Below are 18,913 nucleotides of genomic sequence, written 5' to 3'. Positions count from 1 at the left end.
TCCTGTCTTCTCACTGTGTCCTCACTTTCAAAATAATGAATTTAGGGGGACACAAACATTTTGTCCATTTTAACTACCTCCTCAAAAGTAGCTATTTTTTTTTTTTTGCAGTTTTCAGCCGGGGCTGGGTTTGAACCCACCACCTCCAGCATATGGGGTCAGCACCCTACTCCTTTGAGCCATAGGCGCTGCCCTCCTCAAAAGTAGCTTTAAGCTAATACATTGAATTCAGTAAACATTTACTAACTGTAAGTCATTGTGGCAGTTAAGGGGTCAGATCTGAAAAGACAAGATATTTACTCCAAGATTTTATGAATAAGACTTAATGAGATGCTGAATATACTCGGTCCAGAAAGCAAAGCTTTAACAAAGCACCGTAAGAAAGTTACGAAGGGGAAACAGTTTGCTCTTGGAAATTGGTGGGTCAGACCCTTGTGCCACTTTAATCCAGTAAACCTTCAGGTAAGGAAAGGCTCAAGAATGTAAAGCCCTAAGTGATTAGCTCTGTCCTAGGAAAGTACGTCCAGGCACTTATTTATTAAAGAATCCATATTACCGCCTAAGTACCTTAGGTATTATAGCATGCGTCTTGAGTTCACAAAGGTCATAATTGTTGAGAGAGTACTTGCAAATTTTCCCAAGTTTTATTTCACCTGACAATCTGATTTGGAGTATATAATTACACTCATTCATTTTCCTAGTCCACTTGTTAAAGTGTATGTTCAAGATGTGGTAACATTTCATATTTGCTTTAAAGCAATCATTCTTGTGAAAAGATGTGTTGAGTTCAAAAGGAAAATATATTTAGCCAATATTTTTAAAATAAAACATGTTCTTATTTAATATGGACATTTAAAAATATGTGTAATACTCCAAAACAGAAAATTGCCTAGAAATTTTTGGCCAACTTAAGCTTATGTAAAGCTTAATCACAAATTTGCTGCCAGGTTTGTTACTTGCTTTTGAATGATTATCTCAAAGAGTTAAGGTATAATTTTTAATATGCTCATGTGAGAGCGCCTAGAAAAACAGAATGGTCCAACAGTTTGTCTAGCTTATCATCAACTACCTAAATTACATCACCTTAAAGCAGAAGCACTGTAAGTAGTAAAATAGCTCCAGTATAATTTTTAGGACTCCTCAGTAACCGTGAATTCCTTTGATAGGTTGTGTTTTACTTTAGATACACACAAAATATTTGGAAGACCTAACCTTCCCTAAAGAACTTATTTTTTTGCTGTCACCTGAGAGGTTAATTTCTTTGTATTTTTCTCCCTAAGTTAACATTTGTGCACTAAGAAACTTCAAAGTAGGTATTCCAGATACCCATTTTTTGGAAGAAACCTGTCGTCTTCACTAAATTGTCGATCAAGAATGGGAGTATGTGCCTGGAGATGACAAGCTACATACTCCCAGAAGGCTTAGCGCCCCCCTTCTCAGGTTGGGGCGCTATAATGCTATAATGCTCAGTATCCAAGGCTGGTGAGCCTGTGTCCCTGGTAGCAACCTTGGAAGCAAGTGGCCCTGTCAAAAATCTCACATTAAATATCTAAACTTACAAAAACCCATAGGTTCATAGAAGCAGATTTCTAGAACAGAGGAGGATATCGAACTACATCTAGTTTAAAACTGGGGCAATAATATGTTTAAGTTTTTTGAGTCATAACATGTAACTAAGCAGTTGTTTACTGAACACTTGTTTTGTGCTGGTACTTGCACTAAGTCCTTTAACTTCATAATTATCTTACTTAATCCAGTAAACCTTCAGGTAAAGGTAAGACAACCCTCATTTAGCTGATGAGAAAACCGAAGCAAAGAGAAAATTAGGGCTGGGCACGGTGGCTTATGCCTGTAATCCCGGCACTTTGAGAGGCCAAGGGGAAGGGATTGCTTGAGGCCAGGAGTTTGAGACCAACCTGAGCAACTTAGCAAGACCCTGTGGCTATAAAAAAAGGTGGTGGGACAACATGCCTAAGGACTTTTAGCTATTAGGTGGCAAAAGTAGAATGTGGACTGGATCTGTAGGCTTACACTATAGCTTGTGTGAAATTCTGCCCAACCAGTGTACTCAGTTAACCTCTTGTTTAGGTAGGTATCGCAGAGTCGTAGAAGGGGCCTGGGTGTTCAGATGAGACACTTCTGGGTTTGCATTCTAACCATGCGGGCGATCACTTCATCTCAGTCCCCTCGCCTATGAAGCAAAGTAACATGCCATACCTTGTAGATGCTCAGTAAATGGGGGTGAGAGTCATTATCAGGGAACTCTTCTGACATCTTTACTTACAACAATTTTATACAACTTTGGTTTATATACTTTCTAAAGAACATAGCTAGTATATCACATAAAGTTAGCTGTTCTTATCTAAGCCTGAGGGCCTGAGACTTTCACATTTGCCAGTTGCATGAAAAGGAGTTTTCTTGAGAACAGCAAGATTTTTCTTCCTCAGTAAACAGAATATGGAAAATGGAATTATTTTAATTGTGAAACAACAGTCTCTGTGTACATGTATGTGGGGAGAAACAGTAGTAAACATTTAAGGAGAATATAACTTGCATGTCTGATTTATCTGAATGTTTTAACTTAATAAAGAAGTAATTTCTGCTGAAAACGTTGGGACAGTTAGTTGTGCTTATCTGTTTCCTAGGTCCTAAGCTCCAAACTCATGCCAACCGCTGATGATGACATGGCAAGAAGCTGTGCCAAATCCTTCTGTGAGAACTTCCTCAGAGCAGGAGGTTTGAGGTTAGAGTTTTAATATAATGTTACGTGAGTTGAAAAAAATGAAGGTGGTTATTTTACTTATTTTCTCCTTCAAAGCCTTGTTTGTTCCTACAAGGTATTATGTGAAGCATTATGAGAGTTATAATAAGAAAGAATGATGTGCTAGGCCTTTAGAATATTTTAATTCATTTTATAACTTTTGATTATTTAAAAAACTCACAGAAGCACATCTCTTTTCCCCCTGGTAATGAGGAAAATTCTGAAAAAGAGTAGAGGCAAGAAGGCTGTATCTGTTTCTTTACAGGTGCATTTGATCCCTGTGAATCCGTATTGTGTGAGGCCTTAGTGCTGGGGATGCACAGTTCAATGAGATGTTATCCCCGCCCTTGACAGGCTCATGGTTTAACCAAGAATCACAAACAGCGAGATAACCATATTATAAATATTAAAACAGAGGCATATAAAAGTGTTTAGGGTAAAGAGGGACAAGAAAGTAGTAGTTAAATTGGTTAAATTTGCTTAGGGTCATAGGTTAGGAAGTTTTTCACAGAAAATGACCTTTGAGTGGGAATTGAGAAATGGCAAGAAGCCCCCAGGGGTGTAAGGAGGAAGGGAAGGCGCGTGAGTGACAGCAGGGCTGCGGCGTCTGTCTGGGGAGGAAAAGAGAGAAACGGGTGAAGAAGGGTCGCATTGAGGAATTTGAACACTATCCTGTGGTGCATGGAAAAACCGGCATTTCTAAGCCGGGAATTACCCAGAGCAGTCACATTGGCAGCAGCAGAGATGAACGTAAGTGGGAGAGATCAGAGGAAGGGAGAAGTGCTAAGAGCTGCAGCAGTGGTCCAGAGAAGGGGCAGCAGCATGGTAGTTACAGAGTAAAGGATGCGGGTTTTGTGACTCCTGAGGTAGAGGTTAGGGACATTTATAAAATGGCCCTGTGATTTCTAGCTTGGGAGAGAGGCTGAATTATGAGTGGTCAGTTTGGGAAATAACACAGGGAGGGAGGAGGTAGAGGAAGGTGAGGGAAGTGAATCTGGCTGCATATGAGGCCCTGGGGGGTCATGGGAAGTGGGGGGTTGGATACAGTGCTCAGGAGCAAAGTGGGGAATGGCACCGAGATTTGGCAGCGTGTAAGTAAAACTGTTAGGGTGTCATCCCACTGAGTGCCGAGTGTCAGGTGGGAAGGTTTTACAGAATCCGTGTGTAGAAATCTCTGCTTTCAGAAGAGAGAGGAAAAAAAAGGAGGGCTAGGACATGGAAGGAAAGAAGAACTAAAGGGCAATTTGGCCTTTGTGTTTCAATTTGAGGGTGGTTCTCTTTATAGGCTGGCTGAACAGGGCCAATGAGGGAAAAAAGAATAAAAGTTAAAGCAGGGGAAGGGGGGATAATTGATGAAACTAAGTTGCACCACAGATGAAAGGAGCGGTGCTCAAGAAGGAGGGGAGATGCTGCTTCCCCTGGTTGAGGAAGGCGGAGGGACCCACTCGAGGCTGGAAGGAGTTCCTGGGGAGGGCTGACAGGGAAGAGAAGAGAGACGGGTTGAGAAGCCGGGAATGGGGCCACAGAGGACTCCCAGCTGGGTGTCGACAGTCTGGCACACGGGGAGTTTTATTCTTTGCTCAACACTGTAGAGGTGTTTCTCTAAAACCTCCTTTCAGGTCACTCAGCCATTTATAGGGTTCTGATAATAAAGGCGTTTTACTTTTGGCTTATTTGTTCATGTCAGTTAATTGACATGCCAGACGTTAACGTAGCACTGGGAACAGCAGTGAGTAAATCAGACCAAAGTCCTTGTCCCCACAAAACATACAGTCCAGAGAGGAGACAAACGATGAGGCAGTAAACGTGTGTGTCAGATGGTGCTGGGGGCTGGGGGCAAAGGAACAGGGGAAAGATTGTGAGATGAAGAGGGCTGTGGTTTTCGGTATAGTGATCTAGAACTTGCTAGATCCATCAAGCTTCCCTGATGGGATATTTGACAAAGACTGAGGGAGAGGAGGGAGTGAGAAGTGGGGGAAGCTTTCCAGAGGAGCGGCCAGCACATCCCCCGGGGGCACCTCTGTGGCGCCTTGGAAACCCCTGGAGGCCAGTGTTGGGGCAGAGGGAGTGAAGCAGAGTCCTGGGACCTGAGATCGTGCAGGTAGCAGAGGTGGGGTTGGGTCGGATCTTAGGGCTTCTGTGAAGAAGCTTGTGCAGAGGAGCACCAGGATCTGACCTGTGTTTTTAAAGGATCACTCTGGTTGATCTTTTTGAGAACAAATTTGGAGGTGGAAGGTCAAAAGTAGAAGCAAGGAGAACAGTTAGGAAGCTTGCAGTTAATACAGGGTGTCATGGGTGTGAGAGCAGGTTTAATTAACTATGTCAATTCGGGGTGTATTTTTGAATTGATAGTACTACTAGTACCAAGATTACAGCTGCTCAGTGGACTGTCTTGGGTACCTTTTTGCCTAAGCCAGTAGTCTTAATTCGAACGGATCAGATATCATAGGAAGTCATTGTGATAAAAATACGTGGGATCTATATACAGGTAAGACTCTTGTAGAAATTATATGTAATTGATAACATTTATGATTCTTTATATTACTGTACTTATAGAAAATTTCCTCTGAAAGAAATAGAAGTCATTAATGTCCGGCCTTTTTTCTTTTCTTTGAAGTTTGGTTGTAAATGTCATGCAGAGGGATTCCATCCCATCAGAAGTTGACTACGAAACAAGGCAGGGTGTTTATTCTATTTGCCTACAACTTGCAAGGTATGTAAATTGATTAGTCTTGTAAGGTAATACTTGATTTTGTTTTTCTTCTCAAATCATCTTATCATAAATAGTATGGAATGATCTTGAATAAGTGTAGTTTTTCTTTCTTAAGATTTTTACTTGTTGGACAAACAATGCCCACGTTATTAGAGGAAGACCTCACCAAAGATGGAATTGAAGCACTTTCTTCTCGCCCGTTCCGAAATGTTAGCCGGCAAACAAGCAGACAGATGTCCTTGTGTGGTACCCCAGAAAAGTCATCCTACCGACAGTTGTCAGTGTCTGACAGGTCTTCCATTAGGGTTGAGGAAATCATCCCTGCTGCTCGAGTTGCAATACAAGTACGTGATTGGCGTGTTCAACAATATTAAGTGCCTCTTATTTACGTACCCCTCTTGGGTAGTATCTATGTGGGTATAAAAATGACTAAGACACGAATAATGCCTTCAAGAAATTTATTGTAACTAAGAAAGAAACCATTACCACAGAAAATGATCATTTTAAGTAGAAAGTATCAGATGCTGTAAAACTACAAAGGCAAAACCTTTTATGGGCTTTGAAGTGAGTAGAGTAAAGATTTGGCTCATGCCTGTAATCCTAGCACTCTGGGAGGCTGCTGGGATCCCTTGAGCTCAGGAGTTTCAGACCAGCCTAAAAAAGAGTGAGACCTCATCTCTACTAAAAATAGAAAAACTAGCTGGATGTTGTAGCAGGTGTCTGTAGTCCCAGCTACTCAGGAGGCTGAGGCAAAAGAATCACTTGAGCCCAAGAGTTTAAGGTCACTGTGAACTCTGATGCCATGCCCCTCTACCCAGGGTGACAGAGTGAGACTCTGTCTCAAAGAAAAAAAAACCAACTTCCTTCACCTGCGGCTGTTGTAGATGATTTTATGTTGATGGTGGCATTTGAGCTAGACCCTAAAGAATAGATCGGGATTAGATGGATTAGATATTTAGATAAGTACTTGGAGAGCAAGCAAAAGGGAGAGCAGCATATGCAAAGTCAGAGAAAAAAACAGAGCTTCCCTGGGAGGTCACACAGGTTGTTCACGTGGACCAAAGAAAGGGGGAAAGTGAAAACAAATTAATAATGGGTAGTCTGAAGCCACAGCGTGGAGATCAGAATCTGTGTATCACAGATAACTGAGAGATACTGAGAGGCTTTGAACAGTATGGTGGCATGAAAAAGGCTATCCTTCTGAATGATCTTGGAGGGAAAAGAAGCTCACAAATTGGGACCAGAAAGAAGCTTACAGAGGTCAGGGGGGTGGCTGTAAGTGCCGTCTTTTCTCATCACCATCTTCCCATGCTTCCTTAGACCATGGAAGTGAGTGATTTCACTTCTACCGTGGCTTGTTTCATGAGACTGTCGTGGGCTGCGGCTGCAGGACGACTTGACCTCGTTGGGAGTAGCCAGCCAATTAAAGAAAGTAATTCCCTGTTTCCTGCTGGAATTCGAAACAGGCTCAGCAGTTCAGGTACTGATTAAACAGGGACAGTAATTAGAACATTGGGCAAAAAATAACTGTGAGCATTATGTATGTGTGGGTTATCAGAGTCACAAAGAGGAGACTCATCAAGCTGTACACTTACTATTTGCGCACATTGCCCTGTGTGTGTGTCACACTTGATTTTAAGAACTAAAGCATTTACACACACGGAGTGAACAGGGAACCTCATCAAGTAGCTTTCTGTGTAAAAGTGTCATGAAGCCAGTACTTTGGCTGTAACCCAAATCCATCTGGAATACTGACGTGGAAAACGGTTCTTCTCTTGATTTGGCAGATTATTTTCAATTGGACCTTTTTAACATACCTGTATCTCTCAGCTTTGTTTGGTTTTCCTGCTCAGTGTGTTTCTAAATACCTCAAAAATAAAGTTTTTAAAATTATAACATAAAATACATACAGTAAAAGTATGAGATTTTAAAGGTTTTTGTATGACGTAACCCACCTGGATCAAGTTACAAGATGGGAATATTTCTAATATTTCAGGAAGGCTCCAAGATGCCCCTAAAGTTGCACTGCTACTTCCGTCACTTGAAATTAGACTTAAGTACTTGCCTTGTGAACATATTTTGAGTGCCTACAACTGCGTTCTAAGAAAAAAACAGTGTGTTTCAAATACAGCAATTAAATCTCTGTTTCTTAGACTAAAGTGTTTTCTTGAAGTACGTAATGTTACACAAGGATTCTGGACCATACATTAAAAGGATATTCAAACATTGCACCGTTGCTGTGGAATCTGCAGTAAAGTTCTGCTTGTCTGTTTTCAGGGAGCAACTGCAGCTCTGGGAGTGAAGGCGAGCCAGTGGCCCTGCACGCGGGAATCTGTGTCCGACAACAGTCCGTATCCACCAAAGACTCCCTGATTGCAGGAGAGGCTTTGTCTCTCCTTGTTACATGCCTACAGCTTCGGAGCCAGCAGCTGGGTATGCAGGAGGCTTGTGACTAATCTCTTTAGGGAAAGGCCAGGTTTCTGTTAGGAGTTATTACTTCTAGATAAGGTCCAGTCAATAGAAATGAAGAAGGGGGGAGTTGGGAGGTAGAGCTGGTAAGAATGACGTGCATGTTCATTCTTAGAGAGCCTGCGTTGAGCACCTTCTCTGGACCGGGTTCCTCACTGCTTGTTGCCAGGGCATATGTTACACTCCAGGAGCGTATGTTATGCTACAGGCTAGTTGAGGAAGTAACCTCCATTTACTAGTTCCTAAGTTATAGAATTCGAATTAACCACCAATATCTGAAAATGACTCCGGCATTCAAAATTGTGAGAGACTCGGTTGAGCACAGTGATTCTTGCTGCAATCCTGGCACTTCGGCAGGGTCAGGCAGGTGGATCAGTTGAGCTCCAGGGATGTGAGACCTCATGTCTACAAAAACTTAAAAAAAAAAAAAAGCCAGGCACAGTGGTATGTACCTGTAGTCCCAGCTACCTGGGAGGCTGAGGCAGGAGGATGGCTTGAGCCCCCGAGTTTGACATGGCTGTGAACCATGATAATGCTACTGCACTGCAGCCTGGGCAATGAGCAAGACCCTGTCGCAAAAAGAAAAAAACAGAATTGTGAAATTAAGATTTGCTCTTTTATATTTATTGCTGGCTTTAGTGGCCTTGGGTTCATAGCCTTAAATTCAGTCTCTATACTGATAGCACCTAAATTTGAGTCTGTAGCCTGGACAACCCTCCTGACATCTCCACTTGGGTATCAGATAGACATCCAAGCTTCCCTTGCCCAGAACTGACCTGAATCTTAGGCCCCTATCACCTAAGGGTTTTCTCAACCTAATTCAAGGCAGTTTCATTCTTCCAGTTGCTCTGGCCAGAAACCTTGGATTCATCCTTGGGTCTTTTTTTCACACCTATTTCTAATCTGGCGGCACATCCTTCTTCAACTTCTGTCCACTTTGCGCCTGTTAGTGCCCACTTCTCTGTTAGCACCCCTGATTAGCCGTCGTTTCCTACCTGGCAGTAGCAGCAGGGCGCCCTGACCCGTCCCTGCTTCCACCGTGCTTGCAGTGTATTCTCTGCTCATTCACCAGAGCGACTTTCTAAATTGTAAGTCAGATGGTGTCACTTTTCTTTCAGAACCTTCCAGTAGTTTCTCAGTTCACCAAGAGACAAAAGCCCCATCTTTATTAAGGATTTCAAGCCTGGCGCAGTCCACCCCCGGGACACTTCTGTGCCTTCCCCTTCCCCTGCTGTCCTTCTCTGTCACTGTGCCTCAGCCGCCCGGCTCCCTCGCAGATCCCCCAATGTCCAGGACACGTTCCTACACATCCCTACCCTAAAGCCCTTGCACTGGCTATTCCTTTTTCTGGTATCTTCTTTGCCTATCTGTCCACATGGATCTCTCTTACTCATCTTCTACCAGGCTTTACTTGAATGTCATCTTCTTGGTGAGATGTGCCCTGATCACCTTTTAAAAAAGATTACAGTCCCCCCTTGCCCCAGTTCTATCCAAAACCTTTACCTTATTTTTTCTATTAATATGTATCACTCTATAAGATACAATATAATCTACTTATTTATAATTTTGATTGTCATTATCCCCTTCCCAACTAGATTGGAAGTTCCATGAGGACAGAGACTTTTGCCTCCCCAAGGGGATGTTCAGAGATGGCATCTTAGCAGTCCCCATGTGAGAAGCGCCCCAGCACACAGGAGCCCTGCTCTTAGCTGCTGAGTTAGTTTGATATGACTAGAATTATTTCTTTAGAGCTATTTTCAAATCAAGATGGAAAAATTATAACTTCCCTCCAAGTTTATATCTATTATCATTTGTAGGGTACTTTTTATATAAGCAGCATGTGCAAGGCATTGTGCTAAAATATGAGGCACAGAAATGGCTGTGACGTGGTTCCTTTTCATGAGCACTTTAAGATTTCATGGGGTAAATAATTGAACAGACATAGAAATGGTTCTAAAAGGTTCTGAATTTTGATTCTATGTATAAGGGATGAATTTCTGTGTAAGCTGAGCTTAAGAAATTAATCAGAATTTTGAAAATGCATTACCTAACTTAGTTCCCTTCAATTCTCGTTATTCTTAGCATCTTTCTATAATTTGCCCTGTGTTGCTGATTTTATCATTGATATTCTGCTGGGATCACCAAGTGCTGAGGTAAGGATTTCTTATATTTCTTACAAAACTCCTTTGGTCCTGTTGCTGCATTCTCTCAGATCTCTGTGACATTGTGGGGAGGACAGGAGTGGCACAGTCTTCTCAGGGAGGCCCACAGAGGGGTCGCAAACCACGGAAGGAAAAGTGACGACCCCGTGGACTATACTGCTCTCCCTTCCACTCCCTCCTCCATATCCAGCAGAAGGTGTGAGATTTGTGCTACAATTAATTCATGTTTGTATATAACAAACAAAATGTTCCAGCCCACGTTCAGCTGGTGTTAAGCATCAAATTTTAGTTAGAATCAGGAAAGACCAACTTCACGCCATGAACTTCCATTAGATTTTATAATTCTGACTTTAAATGACCGTGAGGATTAACTTTTTAATCACTTTCTTATTTTCATTTACACTAAGTTATAAACCTATCGATGAGAGTAGAATGGTAGAATAATTTGGGAAATGAGTTCCCAGGCCACACTTGTTTTTAATGAGCCCTAGTTTTTTTCAGTGGAAACTGTACCATTCCAAATTGAAATACTCATACCTTATAGGATCCTTCAGTAACTCGAGCAAGTAGATAATGTGGCCTTCGGAAGAATATCACTTATTAAGCAATCTCTAAATGTCGGTTGATAAATGTCCTTTGCCACTAACCATGTAATTTCAGATTCGCCGGGTTGCCTGTGATCAGCTGTACACTCTCAGTCAGACAGACACGTCAGCACATCCAGAAGTGCAGAAGCCAAACCAGTTTCTTCTCGGTGTCATTCTCACGGCTCAGCTGCCTCTCTGGTCCCCAACAAGTATCATGAGAGGAGTCAACCAGAGGTATGTGATAAAAATGAGGATGCTCGTATTGTACAGCAAGAAAGGGTAAATGATACTGCTCCCCTAAAGTCCATGGTACATTATTGAGATGATAAAAGAATTTCTCCTTTCTTCTTCTACTGTTTGGGCCCTGGAAGAGGGCATTTGTGTTTTTTACCCCATTCAGGGCAGGAGAGTTAGAAGAAACACTGCCAGGCTTTCTTCTGCCATTATCCCCTCGTCCCCTCCACCCCGTCTGGGCCACCTACCCCCCGGCAGAAAGAGCAGCTCACCTGGTTGATGAGAGCCCAGAATTGTCTGAGCTGGTCGCACTGGTCCCATCCTCTTGCGCATCACTTTCTCAGCTCAGTTGTTTCATAGCTCCGTGTCTGGAGGTCACTGGACATCCTCCTGGATTGCTTTCTTGTTCCGGCTCTTAGGGTAGAAGCTTTTAGTCTTTCACTGAGGATGTTAGCTGTGGGCTTTTCCTATTAATATATGGCCTTTGTTATGTTGACATAGTTTCCTCTGTTCCTAGTTTGTCCAGTGTTTGTATAGTGAGAGGGTGTTAATTCCATCAAATGCTTTTTCTGGGTTTTTCCCTTCTTTCTGTTAATGTGGTATTACATTGATTTTCAGATGCTGGGGTACGCTGGCATTCCAGGAGTCAGTCTCATTCATTCATGGTGCATAACCCTTTAACTGTACTGCCCACTTTGGCTGTGCTAGTAGTTTGTTGAGGGTTTTTACATCAGTTGTTTATATGTAATTTTCTTGCCATGTCTTTGGCTTTGGCATTAGGGTAAGGCTGCCCTCACAGAATGAGTTGGGAAGTGTTACCTCCTCTTTGAAGAGCTTGACAAGGCTCAGTGTTAATTCTTTTATAAATGTTTGGTAGAATTTACCAGTGAACCCATCTGGTCCAGGGTTTTTTTTTGTTGTTGGGAAGTTTTTGATTACTGATTTGCTCTTCTTGCTATTACAGGTTCATTCTTTTGTATTTCTTCTTGGTTTTATCTTGGCAGGTTTTGTTTTTGTAGGAATTTGTCCACATATGTATCGATTATTCCATCTGTTGGCATATAGTTGCTGATGGTACTCTCTTATATCCTTTTTAGTTCTATAAAACTGGTAGTAATGTCCCCACTTTCACTTCTGAATTAGGAATGAAGTAAGCTTAGTGTTATCTCTTTTTTTCTTAGTCTAGCTAAACGTTTGTCAATTTCATTGATCTTTTCAAAGAGCCAAACTTTGGTTTCATTGGTGTTTTTTGTATTGTAATCTCTATTTTACTTATTTCCATTCTAATTTTCATTACTTCCTTCCTTCTGCTAGCTTTGAGTTCAGTTTGTTCTTCTTTTACTGGTTCCTTAAGGTGTAATGGTAGGTTGTTGATTAGATATCTTTCTTTCTTTTGTCCTTTTCTGATTTTAGTAGAGACAGGGTCTCACTCTTGCTCAGGCTAGTCTAGAACTCCTGACCTGAAGCAATCTTCCTGCCTCAGTCTCCCAGAGTGCTAGGATTAGAGGGGTAAACTACCACACTTGGCTTCTTTCTTATTTTTTTTTTTTTTCTTTTTTTTTTGGAGAGACAGAGTTTAACTAATTATTGCCCTCGGTAGAGGGCCATGGCATCACACAGCTCACAGCAACCTCCAACTCCTGGGCTTAGGCGGTTCTCCTGCCTCAGCCTCCCGAGTAGCTGGGACTACAGGCGCCCGGCTATTTTTTTGTTGTTGTTGCAGTTTGGCCGGGGCTGGGTTTGAACCCGCCACCCTCAGTATAAGGGGCCAGCGCCCTGTTCACTGAGCCACAGGCGCCGCCCCTTATTTTTTAATATAAGCATTTCTAGCCATAAATTTCCCTTGGATATCACTGCTTTCGATGTATCCTGTAACTTTTAGTATGTTGTGTTTTTGTTTTCAAAATTGTCTCAGATTCCTTTGTAATTTCTTCTTTCATCCATCCTTGACTTTTTTTTTTTTTTTTTTGCAGTCTTTGGCCAGGGCTGGGCTTGAACCCGCCACCTCCTGCATATGGGGCCGGCGCCCCACCCCTTTGAGCCACAGGCTTTTTAAAAGATCTTTTTTTCTATTTTTTTTTTTTTTTGTAGAGACAGAGTCTCACTTTATGGCCCTCGGTAGAGTGCCGTGGCCTCACACCGCTCACAGCAACCTCCAACTCCTGGGCTTAAGTGATTCTCTTGCCTCAGCCTCCCAAGTAGCTGGGACTACAGGCGCCCACCACAACGCCCCCGGCTATTTTTTGGTTGCAGTTTGGCCGGGGCGGGGTTTGAACCCGCCACCCTCGGTATATGGGGCAGCGCCTTACCGACTGAGCCACAGGCGCCGCCCAAAAGATCTTTTTTTCTATATGTAAGATGTGTAATCTATAGAATTCTCCATGAGTTATAATTTTATCTGTTTATAAGTCTTCCTTACAGGATTAAATGTATGTATCAACATTTGTTATATTCTCATGCACTTATTCATATATGGAGATTCCTGGCCCACATATTTAAGCCTCTATATAAATGTTATTTTGAAGCATTTAACCAGTTTTACTATTCCAAGTATCTAAATAAGGAAGAAGTAAAATTTTGATTTCTGAGATAAGATTATTGTGGATAACTTACAAATGTTACACATTTAGCCACACTTAAAAGTTATTTTGCAGTTTACCATCCAGATTTAACCTGAATTAGGCATTAGTTGTCTACCCTCTTATGTTTTTTTTTGCTTTATAATTCCAACTTTCCCTAGTTAAAATTTTCCTGAACAAATGATCCTTTTATTTGAAAGACCAATGAGTCTTCAGTTGAAATGTTTAACCCATTTTTTAAGAAGTTAAAACTGGGTCATTTCTCTCATTCATGAGGAAGAGACCCACACCTTTCTTAGGTGTGTTTTATCTGCTAGTAAAAACTTTTTGCCTGCCATACAAACAGAAGGTAAAACTGTTAGGTTTGTCATTGTAAGAGTCAGTTTAATATAACTAAATGTTAAAAGTTTGATTTAATACTAAGTTTCTCTAAACTTTGGGAAAGAGATGAGATTTTTACAATGTACTCTCAAAGAATCTCTTAAAAATACTTGTATATTGAATGTAGATAACATTTAATTTCCTATAGGATTAAATCTTTATGTGTTCGCATAATTTTGAAAATTATATCTGACAGCTTTTCTTAAAGCCCAAGTTTGGTACATAATTGCCTTAATAGTAATGATAACAATAACACCAGTTACTTCTTTACATGTATTTATATTTTAATCCTCAGGATGGTTTAATAAGTTTGGCAATTTTATTATTTTTATAGCCATAATTCTTGCTTCTCATCATTGTCCATGCCTGAGCCTTTTATATGCATGCATTTTTATTTCTAATGCTATAACAAGGATTTTTTTTGAGAACTGCAAAGTGAAATAAGTTGTCCGTGGGAATCCCAGCTGTATGCAATGGTTCCAAGAAACAGAATCAGCCGATTTCTGTCTGATTCTAACACCTGTGCTGTTAACGACTGTAATTGCAGAGAAAGCTTCATTGATCATCCTACGTAAAATAGGACGATCATTTCTGTCACTTCTGTCTCTTCTTTTCTTCACTCTACATTATTTTTCTTCTTAGTGCTTTTCACCACTTGACATGTGTGTATATTTTTTATCTGCTGTCTCCTTTGTTCTTTTGTTCACTGTTCCCCTCAAATAGGTTCAGGCATTTAGTAGGTTCTTAGTAGGTTTGGTTGGTGTTTAAATGAATGAATGTGATAAGTGTACTGTGTCTACAATCAGTGCATACTGTTTTAAAATGTTATAGATTTAATAAGTTGCCCTCCCTTTACACTATTATACTTGCACTGTGTCTGCATTAGTAGAATTGTTAATGTACAGAATTTGAATTAATAGAAAAGTATTTATTTTATGGTTAGGAAAACTGTCTTGCTAAATTTTTTATGACCTTGCTCTTACAAGAAAAATGTTTTCTATTTTCATATCAGCCTTTTTTAAAAAAATAACTGAAACTTCTCTTTTTTTTTTAGACTATTATCTCAGTGTATGGAGTATTTTGATTTGAGGTGCCAATTATTAGATGATCTGACAAGTAAGTTAATGTTTAACTTTGATTTGTGGGACGAAGGGGTAAGAGGGGAGTAGAAGAGAAAAAAGCCAAATGGACATTTCTGAATCTAAGATTGACATATCTTAGATATAAATGAAATTGTAATTATTGTTTGAAGTTGAATTTTATTTTTGTAAAAATAGCATGTGAACCCAGGTACCAGTGAGTTCTTCTTTTATCATATACCCAGTTGTTAATGTGTTGAGAAGATTTGTTGATTTTAAAAGTTGTCAAAGACTTGTATTTTAATTATGATAATACAAAAGTATTGTAAAGGGTCTTTCTCTAATGTCGTCTATTCGGACAATTTTTAAAGTTTTCTATGTAATCTCTCTAATGTAATCTATTCTGACAATTCTTGAAGGAAAGAGGGACTCTCTGGAGGCCTGCTGACAATAATAGAAGTCAGGTAATTACCTAGTGTTAGGTGATTGTTAAAAGCTCTCTTGTTAGCATGTTGAGATTTTTTTTTTTTTTTTTTTTTTTTTTTTTTGTAGAGACCGAGTCTCACTGTACCGCCCTCGGTAGAGTGCCATGGCGTCACACGGCTCACAGCAACCTCTAACTCTTGGGCTTACGCAATTCTCTTGCCTCAGCCTCCCGAGCAGCTGGGACTACAGGCGCCCGCCACAACGCCCAGCTATTTTTTTTTTTGTTGTTGTTGTTGCAGTTTGGCCGGGGCTGGGTTTGAACCCGCCACCCTCGGCACATGGGGCCAGTGCCCTACTCACTGAGCCACAGGTGCCGCCGCATGTTGAGATTTTAACCACCTGTACTTACCTTAAATAATGCAAATGTTGGAATTCTCTGTATCTTTTAGTTGTTCAGATCAACAGGTTCTTGGTTTATTATCCCAGTCTTTACACAAAGAATTTGCTTTGGCTTACAGCAAATTACTAAAATAAAAATCAGTATCAACAAAAATATTAATTGGAAAAAATGTCAAAGCCAGAAGGAAAAAGCAGACCTTGCATATATGCAGGCTATGAAGCCTCACGTAGTCAGAATTTGGTTTTGAGGTTCCTGGAGGTCAGAGGTGAAAAAGGACCAACTTATGACTAGTTGCTTCTGGTACCCTATAAGAACCAGCAGAATGGTTCCTCAAAAGAAGCAAATCTTTTTCGTTCTACTTAAGTCTAAAGGAAACTTAATGCAGAAGCCTTCCTTCACGTGGTGGACATGCACACAGGGAGATGTGTAGGGTCTAGAGCAGCAGAGGGGCTCACGTGCTCACCTAGCCTGACGTGGGTTTCCTGCCAGGCCTCCAGGGAGAGCCAGCAGCCGTCAGGCCAGGCCCTCTGCCGTCTGGGAACTGGAATCAGGAGTTGGCCGCACACACGCAACTTTTCAAATGAATGAACAAATTAATGTGTGTTGTTGAGTGGTAAATGAGGGGTCCAGGGTCTCTTACTATGTTCTTGGGGGGCTGAGGAGAATTAATTCTCAGGAAATGTCTTGAAACCATGATTGCCAATTTTAGAGTATTTTCCATAAGCTGGTGCCTGTATTAACACTTTACACACAGCTCCCTGCAGAACTGGTGTCGGCCCCAGGGGCACGAACAAGGAAGCAAGATCACACCACGAGTAAGTGGTGGAGACAGGGTTCATTTCTGTCCAGTCTAGCTCTGACCAACCATGAAGTATCCTTTACCGTGCAGGGACGCTGCTGGCGCCCCACGTGGAGCAGTGGAAGAAGAGCATGACAACTCTTGCTCTCCTCCCCGGTCACAGCTTCGGGGTGGAATTGTGCTTTAAAGCCTTGTTTGGGAAAGTAAGATGCTTAGTACAAAAGAACAGAGTGGTTCTCAGGAGTTGGGCTCCTTGCTTAGAAACCCAGTCTGTGGCTGCTACACTTCTGACCACTTTCTCCTTTCAGAGCTCAGCCCTGCCCTGGTTTAGTTCACTCTGCAGGAGTGATGGTCTCTTCCTGTGTCCTCCTGCCCTCCTGCATCCTCCTGCCCTCCTGCGTCCTCCTGCCCTCCTGCGCCCTCCTGCCCTCCTGCGTCCTCCTGCCCTCCTGAGTCCCCCTGCCCTCCTGCGTCCCCCTGCCCTCCTGAGTCCCCCTGCCCTCCTGCGTCCCCCTGCCCTCCTGCGTCCTCCTGCCCTCCTGCGTCCTCCTGCCCTCCTGAGTCCCCCTGCCCTCCTGCGTCCCCCTGCCCTCCTGAGTCCCCCTGCCCTCCTGAGTCCCCCTGCCCTCCTGAGTCCCCCTGCCCTCCTGCGTCCCCCTGCCCTCCTGAGTCCCCCTGCCCTCCTGCGTCCCCCTGCCCTCCTGAGTCCCCCTGCCCTCCTGAGTCCCCCTGCCCTCCTGAGTCCCCCTGCCCTCCTGCGTCCTCCTGCCCTCCTGCGTCCCCCTGCCCTCCTGCGTCCCCCTGCCCTCCTGCGTCTCCCTGCCCTCCTGAGTCCCCCTGCCCTCCTGAGTCCCCCTGCCCTCCTGCGTCCCCCTGCCCTCCTGCGTCCCCCTGCCCTCCTGCGTCCCCCTGCCCTCCTGCGTCCCCCTGCCCTCCTGCGTCCCCCTGCCCTCCTGAGTCCCCCTGCCCTCCTGAGTCCTCCTGCCCTCCTGCCCTCCTGAGTCCTTCTACTCTGGGAGCATTTGTTCCCTGGGACAGCTGCTAACACCCATCAAACCAGGAGCTTCTTCAGAGCAGGGATTTGTCCCCTTGGTCCTACATCCCCGGCATATAGCACAGTGGCCTGCAGAGGAGGCAGCCAATAAGTGTGCAGTTTACAAAGGAGGACCGTAAACTCGGCCCCCTGTACCACAGCTGTAGCCTGCTGTTATTCATGAGTGTTTTTGAACTGTGTGAAGGGAAGGATTGGAACTTGGCTTTGCTTTAATTCAGGACTTTGACTCCATGAAGGGAAATCCTTTCTTTGTAATGGATTTTTCTTTCCTTAGCTTCAGAAATGGAGCAGTTGAGAATCAGCCCTGCTACCATGCTTGAAGATGAGATTACTTGGTTAGATAACTTTGAACCTAATCGCACAGCTGAATGTGAGACCAGTGAAGCGGACAACATCTTACTGGCAGGACATTTACGGCTCATTAAGACCCTCCTTTCACTCTGTGGGGCAGAAAAGGAAATGCTGGGTAATTATTGCTTCATCTTGTCATGCGGCAGAGTGCCTCAGTTACTGCTGTAACTATTGTGTGTAATTGGGGAAATAAGACCGGTGCCAAGTGGGCAGTGGAAAATTGACCTTTCAGGTAGTAAGAAATTGTCTAGAATTTCAGTGGCTAAGGTGTATCTTACCTGTGTCTGTAGTGTTCAAAATGGTTGGACCACATAACTTCTTAATATCCCATAAAAATTATAATTTGAGGTAGGTTTTTCTTTTTTGCTGTTAATCTGATATAATCTGTTGTATATCTTCTATAAAAGGTGATTCTCATCTCAGGAGGCTGCCCCTAACCACTGCTCTCTGGTGGTAGGATACATACAAGATTACCTTGGGGTAATTAACTTGTCACTTTTTTTTTTTGGAGAGACAGAGCCTCACTCTATTGTCCTGGGTAGAATGCTGTGGCATCATCATAGCTTATGGCAAGTTCTAACTCTTGGGCTCAAATGATGCCCTTGCCTCACCCTCCCAAGTAGCTAGAACTACGGACACCTACCACAATTCCTGGCTAGTCTTTTTTTCTATTTTTAGTAGAGACAGGGTCTGGCTCTTACTGAGGCTGGTCTCAAACTCTTGAGCTCAAGCAGTCCACCCATCTCAGTCTTCCAGAGTGCTAGGATTACAGGTGTGAGCCACCATGCCCAGCCTAACTGTCTCTTTTATAACATAAACTAAGCTCTACAAAATTTTCTTGGCTACTAGGGATACATAGAAAAGAGTGATTCTTAAAAAGGGAGAAAAAGACATCATTTTTACTTAAGGCAAGATTGT

General features: G+C 42.6%; 1 protein-coding gene across 4 annotated transcripts in view; it reads left to right on the top strand.

Annotated features, from left to right (window-relative positions):
* The window catches only part of USP24 (ubiquitin specific peptidase 24), a 156,209-nt gene that overhangs the window by 88,805 nt on the left and 48,491 nt on the right, over positions 1-18,913 (top strand). For all 4 annotated transcript variants that reach the window (XM_053575344.1, XM_053575343.1, XM_053575347.1 and 1 more), the window contains exons 32-40: positions 2,646-2,743; positions 5,379-5,474; positions 5,590-5,818; positions 6,795-6,954; positions 7,752-7,907; positions 10,026-10,096; positions 10,766-10,926; positions 14,941-15,002; positions 17,919-18,110. In XM_053575344.1, coding sequence (XP_053431319.1) covers positions 2,646-2,743; positions 5,379-5,474; positions 5,590-5,818; positions 6,795-6,954; positions 7,752-7,907; positions 10,026-10,096; positions 10,766-10,926; positions 14,941-15,002; positions 17,919-18,110 — 1,225 coding nt within the window. The remainder of the gene's footprint in view (positions 1-2,645; positions 2,744-5,378; positions 5,475-5,589; positions 5,819-6,794; positions 6,955-7,751; positions 7,908-10,025; positions 10,097-10,765; positions 10,927-14,940; positions 15,003-17,918; positions 18,111-18,913) is intronic.

This window comes from Nycticebus coucang, chromosome 22, assembly GCF_027406575.1.
Source record: "Nycticebus coucang isolate mNycCou1 chromosome 22, mNycCou1.pri, whole genome shotgun sequence".
NCBI lineage: Eukaryota > Metazoa > Chordata > Mammalia > Primates > Lorisidae > Nycticebus > Nycticebus coucang.
Note: the sequence above shows the minus strand (reverse complement) of the source record. Positions and strands in the feature narration are given on the sequence as shown.